The sequence below is a fragment of the Perna viridis genome, chromosome 8, assembly GCF_037379345.1.
Source record: "Perna viridis isolate PV_CMFRI_1.1 ecotype Kerala chromosome 8, ASM3737934v1, whole genome shotgun sequence".
NCBI classification, from domain to species: domain Eukaryota; kingdom Metazoa; phylum Mollusca; class Bivalvia; order Mytilida; family Mytilidae; genus Perna; species Perna viridis.
In genome coordinates, this window is record NC_142452.1 from 21,914,527 (window position 1) to 21,936,625 (window position 22,099).

Here is a 22,099-nt window from a genome sequence, read left to right on the forward strand (position 1 = left end):
AAAATGTGATCTCTCATCAGCAGCATTATCTAGTGCAAATTGCATACATTGTATAAGGAATTCAAGATAAAAAAAATAAAGTATGTTCATAGAGTACTTAAACCCAAACCTGTCGAAACAAAAAGCCAAATCCAGCACTGAGTGTGTCCAAGGAGCTACATTATTATAGCTACGGTGTATAATACAAGAAATACTCACCTTTTGTGCCTATAGAGCTTTGGGGGGGGGGTTCAATCATGGCCTCGGTAGAGAAGACTGTCTTACTCTGTCAAGCATAAATTAATAGGATAATATGTTTGGAGACCGAGTGGGCTGAAATGCTTACATGCGGGCTTTTGCTGGAAACCGGCTATACGCGTTAAACTAGAATGAAACAGGGTTAAAGGTAATTGAAATATATGCCATAAGACGTAAAACCATAACCAATCAATATCATTTACTTGCGTCTGACTTTCTTGTGCACATTATTAAGTACACTTAAAGTATCACAGGTACGACACGACAGGTCCCTCTATGAGCCTCTGAGTGCCCCTCCCCTTTTTTATCTGACAAATTTTCACTTTTTTTTCCTTCTTTCTATACAACATGAGTCACTGCAAATGCAAACGATAACACGAAACTGCAGTTACATCCACGTCCAGTTTCTGATATGTTGTAAAATATTACAAGCTCTATTGTTCAAAATGATAGAATTTTTTAAAGAAAAAATATTTCTTACAAATGTTATTCCATGCCCATGTTCATTTTGATTCAAAATTAGTTTGACCTAAATAATTAGCTAACGTAACCTGCGATAACCGTAGATGTATTATGACTATTAGTCTATTTTTGGTCAATGTAAACCCTAATATCTTAAAATAGAAAGACAAAAATTCTAAACCTGAAAATAGATTGAGTCGCACAGACTAGGAAAATAAATGATGCAAATCCGTCATTTGCTTTGTTAAGTTATAGCTGCTATATGGACACGATTAAAGATTTATATCTTGTTCGTCGATTCTTGATTTTAGGAAGAACTGATGGATCTTATTTTGTTGTCAAAGACGAAAATAGCTGTACAGCTACATTTAACGAGCACGTGGGCTGTATCAAAAGGTAAAACTATAATTTATTATTACAAATTCAATTTGTAATATTACAAAATGTGTGATATTTTATATATTATATTACTAAATCAGGAATTTGTAATATTAGAAAATGAATTTATAATATTACAAATTGAATTTCTGATATTAAAAAAACCTTTTCTAATATTAAAAAAATGATTTTGTAATATTAGAAATTCATTTTATAATATTACAAAATATTGATTTTTGTCCACTTTGGCTTGCCATAAACATGGTTCTTATAATAAGGCCTACACAATCCTTCAAGGAGTCAAAGTTGTCAGACGACTCCTTGTTAGGGTTGTTGCCCTTGAAAGGGGAAAATGACGTTTTTTTTAAAACTATAATAGATAGAAAACAAGTTTCATTGATGAAACGATCCTTATGATCAGGCATACAGGAGTCTTCAATTGGGTCAAAATTGTAGGACGACTCCTTGTTAGAGTTGTTGCTCTTGAACGGCGAAAAATGACATTCTTTGCAATTTTCAGTTAATATCTTGAAAACTATAATAAATACGAAAAAAAAATCTTGATGAAATGATTCTTATGATAAGACCTTTAAAAGTCTGTATTGATCAAAGATGTAGGATACCTCATTGTTACAACTATTGCCCTTGAAGCGCAAAAATTGAACCAGGTGAGCGGCTCAGGCTCCATAGACTTCTATTTCTTATTGAATCCCCGATTTGGTAAATATTTTCATTTCTTCTACCTATTGGCAATAGAAATATCTAGTCTTGAAATGAAATACTATATATTACAGCCAAAAAAAAAAAAAAAAAAAAAAAAAAAAAAAACACAAGTTGGCTCTTATCTTGACCTTATAGTTCGGAAATTGACTAACGATAAACTTTTCTTTAAAATTGAACTCTGTGACAAGCGCGAGGAGTTTTTTTCCAGTTGCAAACTATTTTCGTTCTAATGTACATGTAGTATCATTTTATTTAGCTGGTCCATTGTTTGGGCCTTTTGTCTTACAACTTACAAGTTTTGTTAGAGATGGCGATTATTACATTATTATGGTAAAGCATATTACACACAGTTTATTAGTATATATAGAGCATGAGTAACTTATATTGTTGGCTGGGCTATAGGTTTACATGTAATAATGGTCGTAATTATAACCTGATTGACAACTAATGGCTGCTAGTTTCCATTTTAATTTACGTCAAACGACCTATATATATATATATATAGCTCCATCTATAAATAGATAATTTTCTTCTAACATAACAAATAAGATAAAATTAATTCTTAGGTCACGCTTCATTCCGTAAAAAAACTTTTAAGTGCATGTAAGGTCGTGTTTAATTGATCAGATACAAGCATAACCTTAGCAAGCAAAACGGTGGTTTTCATAATAGAGAAAGCACTGTTCAACCTTCAGCACAGTTACAATGTATTATTCTCCGCGGTTTTTTCGGATCATTTTTGTGTGTACTTTCATGTTTTGTGTTCTCTGTCTGTTGTCCTTTGAATTCGTCTTTCTGTTTTGGTTTTGTCTTTAGATTTCCTTTTGTTTGACTGTTCGATATTACATTGTATTACTTTTCCTTTGTCCCAGTTAAAATATACACTAATTCATTATTGTGTAGTATCATATGATGAAAAATTAATGTATTATTGACCATACTAATATATTCTAACATATTTGTGTATTGTAAAAGTTGACTGTAGTAACATTTTCATTTTTCTGAATTGTAGATTAATCACCAATGGACAAGGGAAAGTTGTGGTGGATTTAATCAAACAAACAACTCGAGAAAACCGTGCTCCGAGGTATGGCCCGCTACTATATGCGTTGGCGTTATGTGCCAAGTCCAAAGACAAAGCCACCAAGAATGCAGCTTTCAGAAGTCTTGCTGAAGTATGTCGTCTACCAACACATCTATTCCAGTTTATTAAATTTGCCGACATATTAAGTGGGTCCCACAAGGGATGGGGAAGGGCGCAACGCAAAGGTGTGTCAGAATGGTACAACCAAAAACATTTCTTAGACAATCCACTGAAACTATTACATCTTGGATGTAAGTACAGACGGCGAAATACATTCAGTCACAAAGATGTAATTAGGCTTGGGCATGTTAAACCTGCTAATCCACATGTGGCATTTGCAATTCGATATTTCGTAAAGGGAAAAAAGTATTTAGGTGATTTCAGAAAAACGGAAGACATCGCTCTCAACCTGGCCTATCAGTATGTCTTAGCTTTGGAAAAAACAAGAAAAGTGTCCACAAATGATACAGTGCAGCTGTGTAAGTTGATAAAGGAACATCGATTCAGTCATGAACATATTCCAACAACTCACCTAGGATCAAAGGAAGTCTGGGAAAGTCTCGTTTCCTCGATGCCACTTACTGCGTTGATACGTCATCTTGGTAAGCTAAGTGCTCTTGGTTTACTCAACCCAGGAGAACCCAAAGAAGATTATGTATTTAACAAACTCTGTAGTCAAACTGGTGTACAATCTACTAAAATGCATCCATTCATTTTGCTTACGGCTTGGAACTCGTACAAACGAGGGTTTTCGGGACCTGCTGATCACAAACGTTCGGTTTGGGAAATAAACCCTAGAATCGCAAATGCGCTAGAAACTGCTTTTTACAATTCTTTGTCAAATGTACGACCGACCGGGGGAAGACTACTTCTTGCAGTCGATGGAAGTGAAGCAATGCTTCATCGACCTGCACATGGAATGCCTGAGGTGTCAGCCCGTAGTGCTGCAGTAGCATTGGTACTCGCTATATCTAAAATTGAAGCTCAGGCTCATAGAACAGGGAATGTTGAAACGGTCCTTCTTCTAGATACTGTCAGGCCGATTGTTATAAATACCCAGAGAGATAATGACATCGAAAGCGCAAGTCAAAGGTTCTCAGTCGAAGGCACCACTTCGAATCTCGATCCGGGCAGAGCCATCCAGTTTGTAGATTGGGCTTTAGAAAACGAGAAAACATTTGACGCCTTTGTTCTATTTACGATATCAGGAACACCTATTGTAGACGTGGCTCGGAGATATCGTGAGCAAATGAGCACACCACATTGCCGTTTTGTCAATGTAGTTATGACTAGTATCGATTATAACGTTACTGACCCTCATGACCAAAATATGCTGAATGTTATTGGACTTGACTCGAAGGCTGTTTCTCTCATTTTAGATTTTATAAGAAATGGGATTAGTGAATAAAATGCTTACATTATATAATAGTTATTTTCGTAGTCTTTGGCATGTAAAAGTCTTAAAATCTTGATGATTACGTACATTGTAAGTAATGCTAACTGAACATGTGTTGTCATTTGTTTAAAATTTGTTGTGTGTCGTGTAATGGCTTCGGAGCAAATATTTTGAGGTTTACGGTTTGTTTTAAACAGAAAAAAGACTAAATGTGTTTGCTTGTAAAATAGTGTAAAAAAGAAGGATATCCTAGAAATGAAATGTTAATGTTTACACATTGGGTTCTAGTCACGTTCATATTTCATATTAATGCACTGGTATATTTACTGGACTGGGTGCTTAACCAAGTGAAACAAATTTCTTGAGTTCTGCACGAACACTTGATATTAAACGTAAGATACATTAACTATTATACGTCACAAAAAGTTTGTTTGTTTGTTGGGGTTTAACGTCCGAGCAGCAATATTTCAGCTATATTCAGACGATGTCACAAAAAGAGTAACCGAATTACCACCTTTCACTATTTGCATGACGAATAAAAGTAAGAGTAATTAATGAGCCAAGATTCTAGCGGAAATAAAAATAATGTAATCCAGGAACAAAGACCAGACATGGAAAACAAACAAACACAACAAAAAAAAAAACAAAAAAAAAAACATAAAATAACCAAACTGATACATACAAAGTAACAAAAGTAAATCAACTCGAACTCCACTAAAAACTGGGAGCATGGACCAGGTACATCGGTAGGGCAAGGAACCTCTGCATTAATCTAGAAACACCCGCTGAATTGCTCATAAAAAGTCAAGTCCGGGGTAGACGAAAGAGGAAAGGAAAACCAAGACACATTGAACAAATCAGTTTTCACGGTGCAGATGGATACATCGTAATGATCCACGAGTTCATGATAACGACCATAAAACTTATGTAGTGATGACTACAATCTTGTAGCAACATAACCCTATCCAGAGGCTTAATTATAAGAAGTATACATTTATTCACTGAGGACCCTCTACAGCACAATAATGATATATTGGTTAGGACTTTACACAAATTAAAAATTCAGTATCCGAGATGGACCTCAATTGATTAAGAACAAGTGTGTCAGGTAATCTGTGAATATAAAACTACCGAGCCTTGATAGGGACATACATTGTACATAGAAAAACACATCGATAAATTCTGGGAAAAAACAGTGTTTAATCCTATTAAAAATGAAAATTACTTGACTTGACTTGGCTTCATAACAAATATCATTATACTTCAAGTCAATTTGATGAATTTTGGTTCAACACGAGGGTAATATTCTGCTCTATCACATGGCTCAGAGGGTGATAAACAAGAACAACTTGATGCACTCTATGACTACTGCACAATGTGGAAACTTTAATTTAATGTTGGCAAAATAAAATTGTTGTTTTTTTTCTAAAGGCAAGAAGTCTAAAGTTTTAATATTCAATGATGCATCTCTTGATATGGTTGATAGTTTCAATTATTTAGGAATATTGCTGTCAATAACAGATAGCTTTTCAAAAGCGAAAAAAGGCAAACGTAGGAAAGGCAAATCGAACTATATACTAGGCAGATACCCACTGGAAATAAAAATTAAACAGAGAATCTTTAACTTTTGGCTTAAACTAGTTACTGGAAAATCTGAAAAGCTACCTGCAATTTTATTTAACTTTGCTCTTAAAAATATGGCGATAGAATATTCCGGATAAAAAAAAAGATTAAATCAATACTGGATGAGTGTGGTTTTTCTTTTATTTGAAACGAACAACACGAACATAATGCATCTTGGATACTTTTTACAATTAAACAAAGCCTTTTAGACCAAATTTCAACAGTCATGGAGCCCAAAAGTGAAAAAAACTCGCCTGAATCTCTGAATTATAGATTGTACAAAGAAAACTTTGGAATTGAAAATTATTTCAGAATTTTAGATGACAAAAACTATTATTACTCTTTGTAGATTTAGAACCTTCCCGTTGAAAGTGGGCGTTGGCAAAATATTAGTGGAGAAAATAGAAAATGTCATTTATGTAATTCGGGAGATATTTGGGGATGACTTCCATTATTTGTTTAAGTGCACATGGTTTGATAGTAACAGAAAAAATCCTTCTCGCAGAAAAAATTTGTTAAAAGACCAAATATTATTAAATCTAAAGCTTTTATGAATAGATCATGTCCAGCTCATCACCTTCTGTTCTCAACAATTTATGTAAACTTATGCGACAAATTACAAAGATGTTGTCTCAAGGGTAGTTCTCTAAATTCATGTATATAGAAATTCATCATGAATGTGACTTAATACTATTTCTTCCAATACATGTACACTAACCAACTTCTTATGTATATTATGCATCTATGCAAATTGTATTGAATTTGTTCTCTGTACCATAGTATTATGGTATTTGAGTAATACAATATACATAGCAAAGATCTGCACAAGATTTGTTTCTCCAAACACTACAGCTCTTAACTCCATTTTTATAGTCACAACCTACCATGTACTAAACACCATCGGCCTTACCACAATTACCATTCATTTCTACAGTTGCAGGTTTTGATTTTACCATACCTACTTGACCCATTAGTGATTTAGGAAACATCCATAATTCTCCCTTTTCCAAACACGAAATGAAATGTTCTTTCATATATTTTTCTTCGTGTTGAATATGAAGACCCCAGTAAAACCACTGATACAGAACCGTGTTTGTAACCGCATATAAACCACAGTCAACTGAATTAGATCGTTTATGAATTTCTGGGATTTTGACGAGAAGCCGAGTCTTAAAAACCCGATTTCTGTGAAAACTGTTTTGTTAAAATTGAATGCATGTCTTTAAGTTCCTACCCAAGGTATGCTTTCTGTTAAAATGTCTGCCTGGATATGTTTTTCGTTGTAATCGAGTTTCTTTCTTTCATATGTAGGTTAAGTTAAGAATGTGGTAATTCTGGACTGACATCTATATATGTACGTGTTTCATTCATTCCTGGATCGTCTCTAAATTAAATTGTAACTTTTTTCTTGATACCGGAGTAGATTTACTTGTTTTCCTTCTACTGTATTTGCTGGTAGGTGAAAATTGACAATGGTTATTTTTTCAACAGGTTCACACCCTCTGTGGAGTTTTGCTTTAGGATATGGAAGCATGTTGTTGTAAATGACGTGATTCAATGGGAACTGTTGTGACACAATACTTACCACTTCTACCTTGAACAATAAAGGCACCCTGAGTGGGTACATGAGTGATTAGGTTATTGTCTATTACATACTTTGCATGTGCATGTGGACTACTTACTGCTGGAGGGAATTGATAATTCTGGGAGGACAGACAACTTTTTCCTGTACGTGCGATGTGTCTGATAAATTTTCCTTAGCCTTACATGCCATTTTTCATCCCCAGACTCTTGCTCCGCTTGATTTAAGGAAGACCATAAATATATTTGAGGCTCTTTTTTATGTATTCTATTATGTCGAAGGTGCAATAAGTTTTTTAAGAATAACTAATTCGTCACTCGAAATAGCTGCTCTAGAAAACTCGTTTTAGGTGTTACATGTAGTTACCTGTGCTAGACAAACCTCTAAGAATCTCATAGTTTTCAAAGTTTTGTAAGAAGCGGTAACCGAGAACAAGCATGTTAACAGGCAGTTCCTGTCATTCATTCTCTTGTTTCAAAACAACATTATATCTCTCTGATAATTTTTGTTATACCATAGTATGGATCATAGAGTCCATCAAATTGGTCCAAAACCTATTCACCGGCATGATTAATTATGAGTTAGATTAACGAGGTATGAAAGTTTTACAAGCCAATTAATGGTGATTAGAGATCGTTAATCCAATTTAGGCAGATTACGAAGAACATTTACACGTAGTTCGACCTGAAAAGATTTCTGCTCATAAAATTACTGTTGTGATGCTGATTAAGATTCTATATAGAAAAATACCTCCAAATTCTATTTTATCTACATTAATTTTCATAAAATATATATGTTAAGTTCTAAGCCTAATTATGTCGATGAATGAAGATTTAGTCCTGTCAAAATTTTAGATTTAACTATAAATCAATTTAAAATACCAAAATGCACTTTTATTCTTCTTTAGAATTCATTTCGAATTTTTGAATGCCATTAAATAAAACAAAAGTTATAGCCAAAAATGTATCGGAAAATGCCCGTCCTGTTTTATACCAACCCTCGATTTGCCGGTGAAAAATCACTCATGAGTAACATGTCTATTTTTCATTCGTCAAAAGTTAGTGCGTTTGTTGTAACTGTGTCGATCGTATCGATTTTAAAAGAAACGTGTTTTAATTTATAAATTACTAATTTAAGACTTTCGACAAAGAAAGATAGTGAAAAACTACGATTTTCAGGATTAGAAGAAGTATTTTTCAAATTAATAATTGTAGAAATGTAAAAGAAAGATGTTACAGAAAAAGAAACGACATTAAGCAAAGAAAGATACGTACAAACACTGCAAGTTACGATAAAAAATACATTTCACGAATTAACATTTAAACAATCTTCGATTAACCAAGAAAGAAAATACAGAGAACAAATGAGCAAGTAACAAAGTTAAAGAACATATTTATGGCGGATTTCCCCTTCCATAATGCTTCGGGGTGACAACAATTTTCTCGGGGTAACAAACTGCTCTATCACTCTCTAAGCTAAATGTCATTTATAATAAAGAAAATGCATCGATAAAGAAAACAGAAAACTTTCATCATAATAATGAAAATCTCATCACAATAATGAAACTCTCATCATAATAAAGTATATCATGAAAAATCACACAGAAGTATGGCTATCTAGAGCCACCGGGTGAACTTGTGGTCTATAGCACAAAACAATAATTCCCCTTTTCTAATTTTAGCTTATTCACAGTATTATTCGGAACGTAACGGCAGCCATGTTAAACAAAAAAAATATGTAAGCCTACATAAACTGAGACATGGCTTTTCGAAATCATTCACAGCCATCCGGGAATCCAGTTCCTCAATGGGAACCGCTTATTGGACAAAGTAAAAACAAAGCTAAAGGGTATTCGTATGAAGTAACAGATGAAGTCAGACTGCTCAGATTTCTTATTTTAGGGTCTGAAGGTGGAACATATTACACATCTGAGTCGGAATTAAAACGTGAAAATGTACAGTGTATCGACAGGTATATATGTATCGATAAATAAACTAGTTTATTGAATGGAATGAAAAACATTTTATAACGTTTGAATTACGGACAAACTCGAATTTCACTTTTATTTACGTGACTACCCCCTTTTTTATCGGTCATTCGCAATTTACTTCCTGTTTACAATTGTGATGTAATTTGATATTTATTTAAATACGTATTTTAATACAAAGTGAACCAGAAAATATCGAATCATGTCAATAAATTATACAGATTTATAAAGTATGTAAACTCTAGGGTTTATCAAACAAATATTGTGGTTATTTTTGGATCGTTGTATAAACGAGACGTTATAATTGCTATTTGACAATGAACTGCATATGCATTAATATTATAATATTACAATGTAAATTGCAGCCCGCAACTTTGAAAGGGTATATAACACACAACAAAATAGGAATGAAAATTAACGTTTTTTTTTTTCAAAACCTTTACACAAACCATTTTCTTCTCAGAAAAGCCCCGTGCAGGTCCGGGTGTTTTAAAGAATAGGCTTACAGCAGCGCTAAGTTTGTCGTAAAAGGCAACTAAATAGTGCTCAGAACCCTAGCCGGGGGCTAGGGCGCTTTGCCCACAAGGCAACTGGGATGTGTGCCCCAGGTGGTGGAATAAGGTACTCCTGGCGTGTTACATGCTGGGGTTGTGAGGCTATAATACGGAAAACCTGACCGCAAACCATAGTGATGCACCGTGTTGGGAAAGATGCCACGTTCCTCGCACGTTAAAGAACCCTACTGTGGTATTCTCCCGGAGTAGGAACCGTAGGGCTCCGCCACAGGAGGCTAAATTGCCCGACCCTACCCACCTCTCCCTATTTCCAGTGGCAATAAAAATTTGTCGACCCCAATGTCCTTGTGTCCCACCCCTTTTTCATTTCATCATCAATTCATGTTCATTTTATCATCAATTTCATGTTCATCGTCTGAATATAGCTGAAATAGTGCTGCTCGGACGTTAAACCCCAACAAACAAACACACTTCTCAGAAAAGGGTGGGAGGCTGTGATTTTATTAAAAAAATAATCGATTTTTTTCAGCAGTAATCGGGAGTTAAAAGAATTTATTTCAAAATCTACATTGTAATGTAATGGAGGGAATATTGATTCAAATTATTGTTTTTGTTCTTGGATGAGTAAACTTTTTTTTTTGCTCAAATTTGGAAGAACTTTTTTTAATCCCACCTCCAGTATGAAATTGGTTGATTCCTAAATTTGCTCAATTCAAATGGTATAGCCTACCCAGTGGATATATAAAACTTTAAAAAAATCTTTTTGTGCATATATTTTACCCCATAAATTAAGAAAAGCATAACTAACTCGTGAATTGAGTATAGCCATGTGATGTTGTACGTGCCAAAATGGGGAAAATTTGTTAAAGTACTTGTATGGAGTTAAATAAGAGATAGGGAATCATGAATGTGATGGATGAGGATAGTGAAGAAGAATTTGTGAAGGGTTGGAATTTTGAATGGAGATTCCGTCACTCCGAGAGTGTGGGTAAATTGTTTTAAAAGAATATTGATCTATTTCATTCAATTTTATATAATTGTAACAATTAACTAATTAAAAAACAACTACACAGTGTAGTGTTTATATTAAAAAATATATAAATATAGAATTAAAGTTTACAATAGTTATAATAATTTAATTGCGGAAAATAAAATGGGGATTCATTGGGAATGGGGGACGATGCATTGTGCGAATGGGTAGCCCTTTCAAATATGAATCGATTTACAAAAGTATCGGTTCCTGTGATGCTGTGCAAATTATTATATTTTTCTGGTTTTATCAAATTCCAAATAATAAGAAAATGCACGTAGAAAAAAAAAGCTTTAATTGAAACAATTTTGAGCAAAGTGTCAGGGAAATGTTTTCTATACACCAGTCAAAATGACTAGCCTTACTTACTGCGTTTGCATTTCAGGTTAATCATGGCTAATAAAGGAGAAGATGTTGTGAGAATTATAAAGGATGTAAGTGAGAATGGCAGATCATGTAAGCAATCCACAACTATCTACTCCTTGGCTGTCTGTGCACGATCTAATGATTTAAAGACAAAAAATGCCGCCTACCGCGCTCTTGTCTGTGTGTGTCGAATACCAACACATCTCTTCGAGTTTGTCAAGTATTGCGAAAATGAGAGTGCAGGAACGGGATGGGGTCGGGCTCACAGAGTTGCAATCGGCAAATGGTACAACAAAACACAATACAAAAAAGACCCAGTAAAGCTGGCTCTTCACGTGACTAAATATCAAAGCCGTCATTCATGGAGCCATAGAGATGTCCTTAGATTGGCACACATCAGACCGGAAACACCAGCCATTAGTCGCGTTATAAGATATATTGTCAAAGGTTTAAGTGAAGCGAAATCTGCACCAATGCCTATGGACGATAACACCTTTGGGGAAGATCAAGTTAAGAAGGTGCTTGATTTTTTAGAAGCAGTCGAAATCGGAAAAAAATGTAAGAGAGCAGAAGTGGAAAAAATGAAGACATTGATTTCAACATATAATCTGGCAAGAGAACATGTCCCAACAAGCATGTTGGATTCTATCGAAATCTGGGACGTTTTGTTTCGTCAAATGCCTATGACTGCTATGATCAGAAACCTGGGGAAAATGTCACGTCTTGGAATGTTTAGTTCCGAGTCCTATTATGAAAATTTAGTTGTTACCAAACTAACCGAACCGAATATTTTGAAATGTGCAAAAATTCATCCTTTTACCATATTAGTTGCTTGGTACCAGTACCAAGCTGGAAAAGGCGATAAAGGCAAACTCACGTGGCCAGTGAATAACAAAATAGTGAAGGCTCTCGAAGACGGCTTTTATCAAGCTTTCCGTTATGTAGAACCAACAGGTAAACGTTATTTGCTGGCAGTTGACGTTAGTGGTTCCATGACTGCCCCAGTAGTTGGGTCAAGTACTATTACATGTAGAGACGCCGCAGCAGCCATGATGCTCCTAACTTTGAAAGCTGAACAAGGAAAATGTGACGTCATGGCTTTTTCTGAAACCTTTACGAAATTAGACGTAACTGAAAACGATGACATGAAAACAGCAATCGATAAATGTTCTCGTCTTCCTTTTAGTCGCACTGACTGTTCTCTTCCGATGAAATATGCTTGTGAAATGAAGAAAAATTACGATGTGTTTGTTGTCTTCACAGATTCAGAAACTTTCTTCGGAAATATTCATCCAGCACGAGCTCTAGTAGAGTACCGGAAGTACTCTGGAATAGAAGATGCGCGATTAATCGTGTGCGGAATGGCTACGAATGGATTCAGTATTGCCGATCCATCCGATAGATATATGCTTGATGTGGTTGGGTTTGACACTGAGGCCCCAAGAGCAATGACAACATTCATCAATGGGGAATTTGACCGAATTTGAAGAATCAAAGCAAAGAAAGTTGCAAGTGCTAGTGAGGTTTTTTACGCATAGATGTTTTCCTTGCTCTTATACATTCGATTCATTAATTAGTTTGACTTCATGTATTCTTATTTTCGACGTTTTTTTTATTGAGGAGTTAAAAAAAGGCAGAAAACATATGACATGCTTTAGATATTGTTTTCGGTTATTATCTGCGATATCTTTAATCCTATTCTTACACTGATTTACTACACAGAAGTAACCTTTTTCCACAACATCAACAACACTTAATTTTGACTGTTTTTGAAACTCCAAGCATTTAACCTTTCTCCGATCAGTAGCTTTCACAATCTCCTGTAACCAAGTTAGATTTCGGGGAATTTCAATTGGTTGGTGAATTTCAAACTCGACGTTCACCCTAATGATGAGTTACTGTATTAGAAATTTAGTTTGCACGAATTACTAGTAGTTATGGCAACCAAGACAGGGCTGGTCACTTCCATCACTGATATAAATTTATACACTTTAATTGATAAGGATGCTAAATTATTTCACGTGCATGCAGGTTTTATACAGGGTTTTGGAAGGCCAATACAATAATTGTTCCTACACATCCAAAGACTTGTAAAGATTAGACGAATTGTATATATATATAGAAAATCACCTGTATTCACTTTATCGCCCACACCCTTTCGATATTTCTGGGTCCGACATCGTCTTAATTCCCAAAATTTTACTACAAATTGTATTGTGAAAAACTTCTTACCTATTAGTTTGTTTTAGAAGTTTCCTCTCTCTATATTAAATTTTACTGTTACCATCTTGACTCAGTTTGGGCAGATATTTTTTACAGAAATGATGAAAAATCCTTGTATATTTTTTATAAACAGTTCTGTATAGTTGATAGTGTAGCCCAAGTTAAATGTTCGAGATATTTTAGCGTTTATAATTCCTATTGTGCTACATGTAATTTGCTTTTGGCCTCATACATGTATACTAGTACATGTACATGTATATATCTGAATCTATAAATTTCATTTTAATAACTGATCTTTTAAAATCATCGAAGGTAGGACTACTATTCATGCCAATGTTCTTATATCATTTCCTTACACTTTCCGTTACATGTATTGGTAACACTTCAATAGGAATACATGTATAATAATAGATGAATTAACTATTGCATAGTCATATTTAAAGTTTTAACTACTTCGATTTTGTACACTGATTTATTATTTCTTAACTGTAACCAAATTTTGTAACTTCTGAAGATTTTTTTTATAAATACGGCTTGAATTTAGTAGAAGTGAAAAATAAAGAATTGACTATTTTTTTTACTTGTAATTGTTAAACTAGAGATAAATGCATTATTAATGGTTCATTCGATTTACATCATGCGATCTTTACTCATTTTTTTTTTGTGTAAACATTTTTTATGAATATTTCAGGAAAGTTGAGATGTTGTTAAAACGCAAGAAATATAGATGGTACACATACGAATCAAGCGTTTTCACAGTACCATTACTATTAAACTATTTTTGTAATTCCTCTTCTGACACTTTGTGCGCCACATTGAAAGAAATAAAAGAATGAAATAGTTGAATTGCGTTGAGTGGAGATGTGCCCTGTCATAGAGATACATGTAGCTAAACAAAGCATACTAGTTTACATTGCAAATTTATATGTATATATATGTCTCAGAATGTGACGACTCTATTCGCTACACTGCTCCATCGGATCAAATTGAAACAGGAAAGATAACGTAATCATACACGGGTCTGAAAAATTCCAACGTTTTTAGAACTGTCAGATTTGCGATGCCAATGTTTAGCTCTTTCACCCTGCGGGAGTGGAACTCGTACTGCTGTGACATCTATGGCAACACCGCCTGCACACAGTCTTGCGCCCAAAACCACTTGGTCAGCTAGGCTATATAAAAATAGCGACGCTACGCACGCTATTGCGGCGGTGTCGAAAAACCACACCTATGACTGCAGCTGACTATTGTAAACAATCAAAATCGTGAACTTGTGAAAGCTAACCTACAGTGTGTTACACCTTACATACGGATTTTGACGTTTTTATGGGTTTTTGGAATGTTCAATTGATTATAAAGAATTAGAAGTAACAAATATTCAGAACTTATAAATTGTTCTAGGTTCTAAAAAGCTAAAATAGTGAATTGCGCTATTGCAGAGGATACGAAATTCGCCAAATTTTGCCTGGAGGAATAATTTCATATAAGTATCGAAATTGCGTTAATTTTAGGCAAAAAATATTCAATGCAAAAATGAAAGTGTTGGTAAATGGTCAGATTTCTAAAAGTGTTCAGTAATCAAATTCTACAATTAATGTAAGAAATTATTTACACAATATTCTTTTCCGATTAATATTTCCTAAAAATGTACATACTTTCAGCAATTCTACGTCGGCATTTGATAAAATTTTAAGTACAAACACAAACATTTCGTCTTTTTGAAAATGTCTAGCGAAATGTAAGATGTCAATATTTTCCGGGTTCGTTGAGAAAATTTCATGCTCCAACGCAATTCTACAATCAATTGGCAATATCTTCTATGAAATAACGATACTTTGTAATTGGATACAGACTTAGGAATACACATATTTCATTTTTTATGATTTAAACCGTTTAAAACGGATAAAATTTAAACAAAAAATGTCTAGCGATTTGTTGAACTGTCACTTTTTTTGAACGAATGGAAAGTTTTCCGTCGATCGAGAGATTGCCTGGTCAATTCTCGTAGGATAAATATAGGGGTTTAAATTAGTACACGATGTATGGTGGTAACTATATAATTTGATTCAGTGTCAACATAGGCTTTGTTACTATATAGGTCTGTATGGTGAAAAGGAGATAATCCACATTGAAAGTCCAACAGTTTCTATTGTATTAATGTCATTACTTCATTTTTTCTAACATTGTATAGAAAAAAAAGAACAAATCCAGTGATGCAGAGATCAAATAGAGGTCTTTTCAAATGGAGAATTCATCTTTGATTGAAATTTTATTGTCAGATCGGTAGGGTTTTGATATACATGTTTCTGATTTTCCCCATTTTGCCTGATTCTTATGAAGTCTTACACTTAATCTCATGACTACGCAAAACACGATAAAGGACTAATCATCGAAATAGCACTTAACATATGTGATCAAATATCATCACGGGTTCTAACAAACTTAGACATGGGTTGTACAGCCCGTTAGATTACTCATCCTCTATAAAATACTTACTGGTATACTTATTGAGGCTATGGAACGTTTAAAAGACGAAACTCGATCTGTGACAATAGAAAGAAATGTATTGTGAAATAACCAAAGTTCATGGGGTACCAATATTCGTGGTTTTTTTTTGTGGCAAGGCTACACCACGAAACTTTGTTCCCAACGAAAGAAGATTTTCTTCTTCTTCTTCTTGTTCGCCATTGAATGCCAGTCTCCTCAACAAATCTGGCCGTCTTCTGTAGGTCTTCCACAGGTCCATACAGTTTCTCTGTAATGGGAGTTGGTTTATCCCATGTCTTCTCTCTCAGTGCCTGGTGTAACTTGCACGTCTGCAGAAAATGTTCTGTATTCTGCTCTGCTCCTCCACAGGGACACATAAGTGATGGTATGACATTCAAAACCCTGTATAGATGTTGGTTGAGTCTGTTGTGGCCTGTTCTGAGCCTGAAGATTGTAGTTTGCTCCAATCTTTTAGTTGATGGAAGCTATCTTGCTTCTGAGGGGTATTGTGCTGAGACTTGATGATGGTCTTCACCTCTGTGTAGCAGACAGGATTTTCATCTTGCTGTTGTTGAGCAGCTTCCTTTGCTAGCTTATCTGCTTTTTCATTTCCATTGATTCCACAATGTGAAGGTATCCACTGTATGGCAGTTTTAAGGCTCTTGATGGAATAAATAGCTCTTTCAAGTAGTGGTAGTTTGTTGTTGGTCAGTGCTTGTATTACGGAGAGGGCATCTGTTAGGAATACTACTAGCATATTTTCTGCACTTTCCTTGATGTAATTTGCCGCATGGATGAGTGCTTCTTCAGCCTTGTAGTTGGAGCAATGTAATCCTGTTGGTATTGCCATTGACTGTTGTACTCCATTTGGGTATTCTATGTAGATACCGGCCCCTCCTTTTGTTGTCGCGTTTGTGGCTGAACCGTCTGTGTAAACTCGTGCCCACAATGCTGATGGATACTCTTCTTCCAGCATGCTCATTGTTACGGTTTTTCTGACGATGTTTGATTGTTCATCTTTGGCACTGAGTAACGGAACTGTTGTCTGGTTACATTGTTCTCCTTTTCTGCACATAGTTTGTCATTCATTTTAAAGTCTATAGGTTTGACATGCTTAGGTAGATGTTCTTGGTGTTTTCTTTGCAATGCTCTTGTTTCTAGAGTGAAGCTGGATCTTTTGAGTCTGCATGGGGATAGTTGTTTCAGTCTCTCACTCATTGGGTGGTTTGGTAAGCATTGATATTTGGTGGCTTGTATCATAGCTTTACATTCTCTTCTCTTACTTAATGGTTGTATGTTTGTAATTTCCTCCATACTAGCAATAGGTGTTGATTTCATGGCTCCTGTGATGATGCGGAGTGCCTGATTCTGGACTTTATCTAGAGTCTGATGGTGAGACTTAGCTGCTGTCATCAAAGCACTAGAGCCATATTCTACATGTGGGCGTATATTTCCTTCGTAGACAGATTTCAAAACTTTCTCATTAGCACCCCACTTTGTACCAGCAAGTTTTCTCATAATGTTTAGTTTTCTTCTTGCTTTGGCTTCTGCTGTCATTATATGCTGTTTCCATGTAAGTCTTTTATCGAAGGTTACACCAAGGTATGTTTGCTGATCTTCCATTGTGATATGGATGTCATCCATGGTCAGTTTGACAGATTGGGTTTTAGGTGAGAGTGTAAAGAGGGTTGCTGTTGTTTTCTCTCTATTGATTGCAACATACCACTCATTGGCTCATTTGACTACCATATCTAATGCTGTTTGTATCCTGTACCTTGCAGTAGTTGCATACTCTTCAGAGCACCAGAGGACAAGATCATCTGCGTAGAGTGCTGATTGTACACCATTTGGTAGCTCTGGAACTAGGTCATTCATATAGAGTATGAAGAGTGTTGGAGGTAATACTCCTCCCTGTAATACACCCTCCTGTTTTAGAAGTATGTTTCTGCCATGCTTCCCATCTACGAGTACTCTTGCCCTTCTATTGTACAGATATGAGTTGGTCCATCTGTACATTCTTCCACTTACTCCAAATCTAAGAAGTTTCACAAGAAGGCCATCTTTCCAAACTTTGTCAAATGATGTCTGAAGATCTATAAAGACAGCTAGCATTACTCTCTTTGATTGAAATGCATCCTCGACTACTTGAGATAGATGTGTTGTCTGATCTTCTATGCTCTTGCACTGTCTAAATCTAGCTTGTTCATGACCAAAAATGTTCTCCGATTCCAAGTATGTCGGTAGGCGCTTGTTGATTATACGCTCCATTAATTTGCAGCAACTGCTTGTTAGGCTGTAGCTTGATGCTTTCGACTTGTTCTTTCCCCTCTACAGTATTGGCATAATTATGGCTTCTTCCCAACAATGAGGGACTTGACCTTGTCTCCAGCTCAGGTCGAGAATCCCTAGCAAAGTTGTTAATGCTATGGTGCCAAGGTGTTGACGCATTTCATTGGTGATGTTATCTGGACCTAGTGCCTTTTTCATTTTCAGTTTTCTGATGGCTGCCTTCATCTCAAACATGGTGATACATCTCTGCATAAGTTCATGTGTTGGCACCTTTGATCTTTCTCTCAATTCGGTTCTTACTTCTTTTTTTTCCGTGATGGTGGTATATCAATGTTGCTTTCTTTCTCATAGCCTTTAGCAAATTCATTTGCTGCCGCTTTCCCTATGGTTGTTTCTCCTTCAACTTCTACCAACTGTTGTGGTCTGTTCGAGTGCGCTATATCGCCCAACACTTCCGTCTTCAGCACTCCAGGTTTTCTGTCGGGGTTACCTCACCATTAGTTTCTGAACAGAAGTTCTGATCTTGAAAGTACAGGAAGGAAGTTACAGGTTCCTAGTTCTGGATTTTCCTTCAGGGTGTCTCCTGAAGCCTTTCCCTGTCGAAGGGTGTAGCCGCAAGGCAGCGGAGGTATTTGATCAGAGTTTTCCTTCTCCTAGATGGGCCACCCTCAGTCGAAACAGCCGGACCAGGTCCACCAGTTGGTAAACCCTTCGTGAAAGTTGGAGTTGGACTTTAGTTGTCAGGGGCTGTTTGAGCCCATTCCCAACACCACCCCTTGGCTTTGACAACCTTCCGTGGCCAGAAGATTTTCATTGATGTGTATACCGAAAAACCTAAAAACCACGAATTCAAGAATCTATGAACTTGTGTTTCGTCCCTAATCCACGAAAATTGGTATCCACGAATTAAGGTACTTTCACGGTATTACAGTGCAGTATCATGATCAAATACTATGTACATGTAATTGACATTTAGAAAACAATAATGGGTCATTTCTCTCTCCCTTATTTTTGATCCCATATAGACCGAACAAGGCCTCTCTTCTTATCGCATATAGATCGAACTTCATGTAGGCCTCTCTTCATATCGCATATAGATCGAACCAGGCCTCTCATTTTATCGCTTATAGATCTAACAGTGTCTCTCTTCTCGAACTAGACATTTCTTTTATCGCGTATAGATCGAAGTTGACCTCTCTTCTTATCGCTTTATAGATCGAACTAGGCCTCTTTTCTGATCGCATATAGATCGATATAGGCCTCTCTTCTTATCGCATACAAATCGAAATAGACCTCTCATCTTGCTGCCACTTTATAGATCTACACGTTGATGACTCCCAGTCAGTTAGAGTCTTTGAGTAGGCCAGAGCGTCAACACAGCAGCCCAGCCGCTAGTGGGACATACTCTGACCAAGTTCTTCGGTCATGTATCCCGAATGCTGAGCTCCGCCGCCAACACCAGTTGGTTCTACTAACCACTAACATCGACCGTGAGAGGCATGTATTCGTATTCAAGGTCGTTAAAAAACCCCAACCATCTTACCGCTTGTAGATCGAACTAAACCTCTCTTCTTATCGCTTATAAGCGAAAATTACGATCTTACCGCTTGTAGATCGAACTAGACCTCTCTTCTTATCGCTTATAAGCGAAAATTACGATTATGTAATGTGAGATGACATATATGTAGACAGTTATTAGTACATCGTTCGTTATAACAAGTAGGGTCATATGTAGAGGCATATCTATCAAATGCAATGTACCCGTATCTGTTCAAATTCTTTATATCAGTATCTGACCTAAATCCTTGTTGCTGTTGCTATGCACACGTTGTTATACATTTGGTCTCAGTCTATATATAGTACATGCACGCTAGTTCATGAATTAGAGTTCACACTTGAAGTTATAAAGTAGAATGTTTTGACATTTCAGGGGCAGATCTTGGATTTTATTAAGCTGGGGTATTGGTATAGGCCTTGCTATAGCATTACTACATTTACTTAGTACCCTATAATTAAACGATCTTCAAGGGCGGCATTTTAAGAAGGTTTGTTTTTGGTATAAAAATACAATTTAATTTTTATAAATCCTGATTTCTAAACAATCGGGGCCATCATCCTCGAGCTCAACATCCACTCAAAACCTCCTTTGTGGTATGAAACTTTGTAATATCAAGATCCATTTAATTCCTGGGCATTTCTGTACACAAAACAACGGACACCACAGACGACAGCGCCACAAAAATCTTGTTCAAGTTAAGTAGCAGTCTTTATAAAAATCAGGCAGTAAGTGAGACATGCATGTCAAAAATCCACCAAATTCACTTTTATTTCTTGTTCAGAAACAGTTATTGACCACATAACCAGTCTTAGTTTTCCACTTAGGTGTTGCGCTTTTGAGATAAAATTTAGATGAATTGTACATGAAATTAACATTTTGCAAGAGTTATCGTTCTATATTTTGTTTGATTGTAGTGTGAGATGAATGTATAATTTTCTCAAAACTGCAGATCTAAATACAGAAATAATTATCTTCATATAAAAATATAGCATATGTAGACTGAAAAAGCATCATTTATTTGGTCGTTTTTTCTACACCATGAATCACTTTACCATTGCCAGTGTCTGAATTTTATCTGGATTGGTACTTCATAAGTCACGTCAATATAGTATTGGCTGGGTACCAATCTTTTGTTGATAATATATGTTGGTAACTTTTAGCATGCTTACTTTTCCGGTGTATGCACACAATATTGTGCATTTGTGTATTGGTATGTGGCACCGATTCACATATATACGTTTCAACATCCCATAATATATTATGTGAAATACATTCCATCGAAAAAAAATATCAAATTCAATCCGGGGATATTTTTGATAGTTCAATGTTTTCCGTTGCTGTTAAATTGTTTCCATATACACAATCTTATTCACAATAAGAATACGTCTCTTTCCTAATGACATCAAGGACATCAATATAGACATGTACACCACCATTTGTACTCCAGTTGTGTTCTTTTGGTTAGCCTCAAGTAAGTTCCATAGACTTGAAGACCCTTTTTGTTTAGCATTAACATAAAGATGCATGGACAATAGAAACAAGATTCAATCTTTTATGGTGTAAGGAATTAGATCGTGCTGTAGGTTTCTAGAATTAGTCTGTTTCTATGCAATACTGTTGGTACCATGTATATAATACCTTGTACTCGCTCTCTCTTTACGAACCATAACCTGATTTAACACAATTTATTCACCTGGCAAGTAAATTAACGATCGTTTGTTACCAATCGCTCTAAGATAGTAATTGAAAATGAAATGCTCCACAGAGTGATGCTTGATGCGTTCGCAAAAGTAAGGGAAGGTATTGACATTACATTCAATCTTGATACAGCTCTTAATTCCGATTACAATTAAATTTGACCCAGAAAATAATTTGACCAAACTTGAAAAGCTTGCAACTAGACTTGCACAAAATTACATGCACAGGCAGAAAGACAAAGTGACTCCTATGTATTCCTGATAGGGCCTGTAGAAAGTATGATAAAAAAATCGCCCAAATTTTGTAAGAATTATGTCCATACATGTAACTCAAAAACATACAAGTTAGCAATAAAAATACTTTGCAGGAGGCAGTTTCATATGACCACAGAGGTCCAACAGTTAGGATAAATAAAGACACATTAATAATTTAAGTTGTGGACTTAAATAATAACACAAATC

At 35.6% G+C, this 22,099-nt stretch overlaps 2 protein-coding genes across 3 annotated transcripts; both read left to right on the top strand.

The window, feature by feature from the left end:
* The first annotated feature begins 106 nt into the window (after positions 1 to 106).
* Positions 107 to 4,310, top strand: LOC148609829 (RNA-binding protein RO60-like). Its single transcript, XM_088541167.1, has 2 exons — positions 107 to 1,095; positions 2,813 to 4,310. The coding sequence occupies exons 1-2, from the start codon at positions 962 to 964 to the stop codon at positions 4,290 to 4,292; spliced, it is 1,614 nt and encodes a 537-aa protein (XP_088397293.1). The 5' UTR covers positions 107 to 961; the 3' UTR covers positions 4,293 to 4,310.
* Positions 4,311 to 9,162: 4,852 nt separating this feature from the next.
* On the top strand, positions 9,163 to 14,452 carry LOC148609830 (RNA-binding protein RO60-like). 2 transcript variants are annotated; one of them, XM_088541196.1, is made up of 3 exons: positions 9,163 to 9,456; positions 11,403 to 12,901; positions 14,298 to 14,452. In XM_088541196.1, exons 1-2 carry the CDS (start codon positions 9,245 to 9,247, stop codon positions 12,868 to 12,870), a joined length of 1,680 nt encoding a protein of 559 aa, XP_088397322.1. In that variant the 5' UTR covers positions 9,163 to 9,244; the 3' UTR covers positions 12,871 to 12,901; positions 14,298 to 14,452. The 2 variants fall into 2 exon arrangements, with proteins under 2 accessions (XP_088397322.1, XP_088397321.1); XM_088541195.1 differs by having other exon boundaries at positions 11,403 to 14,452.
* The last annotated feature ends 7,647 nt before the right edge of the window (positions 14,453 to 22,099 follow it).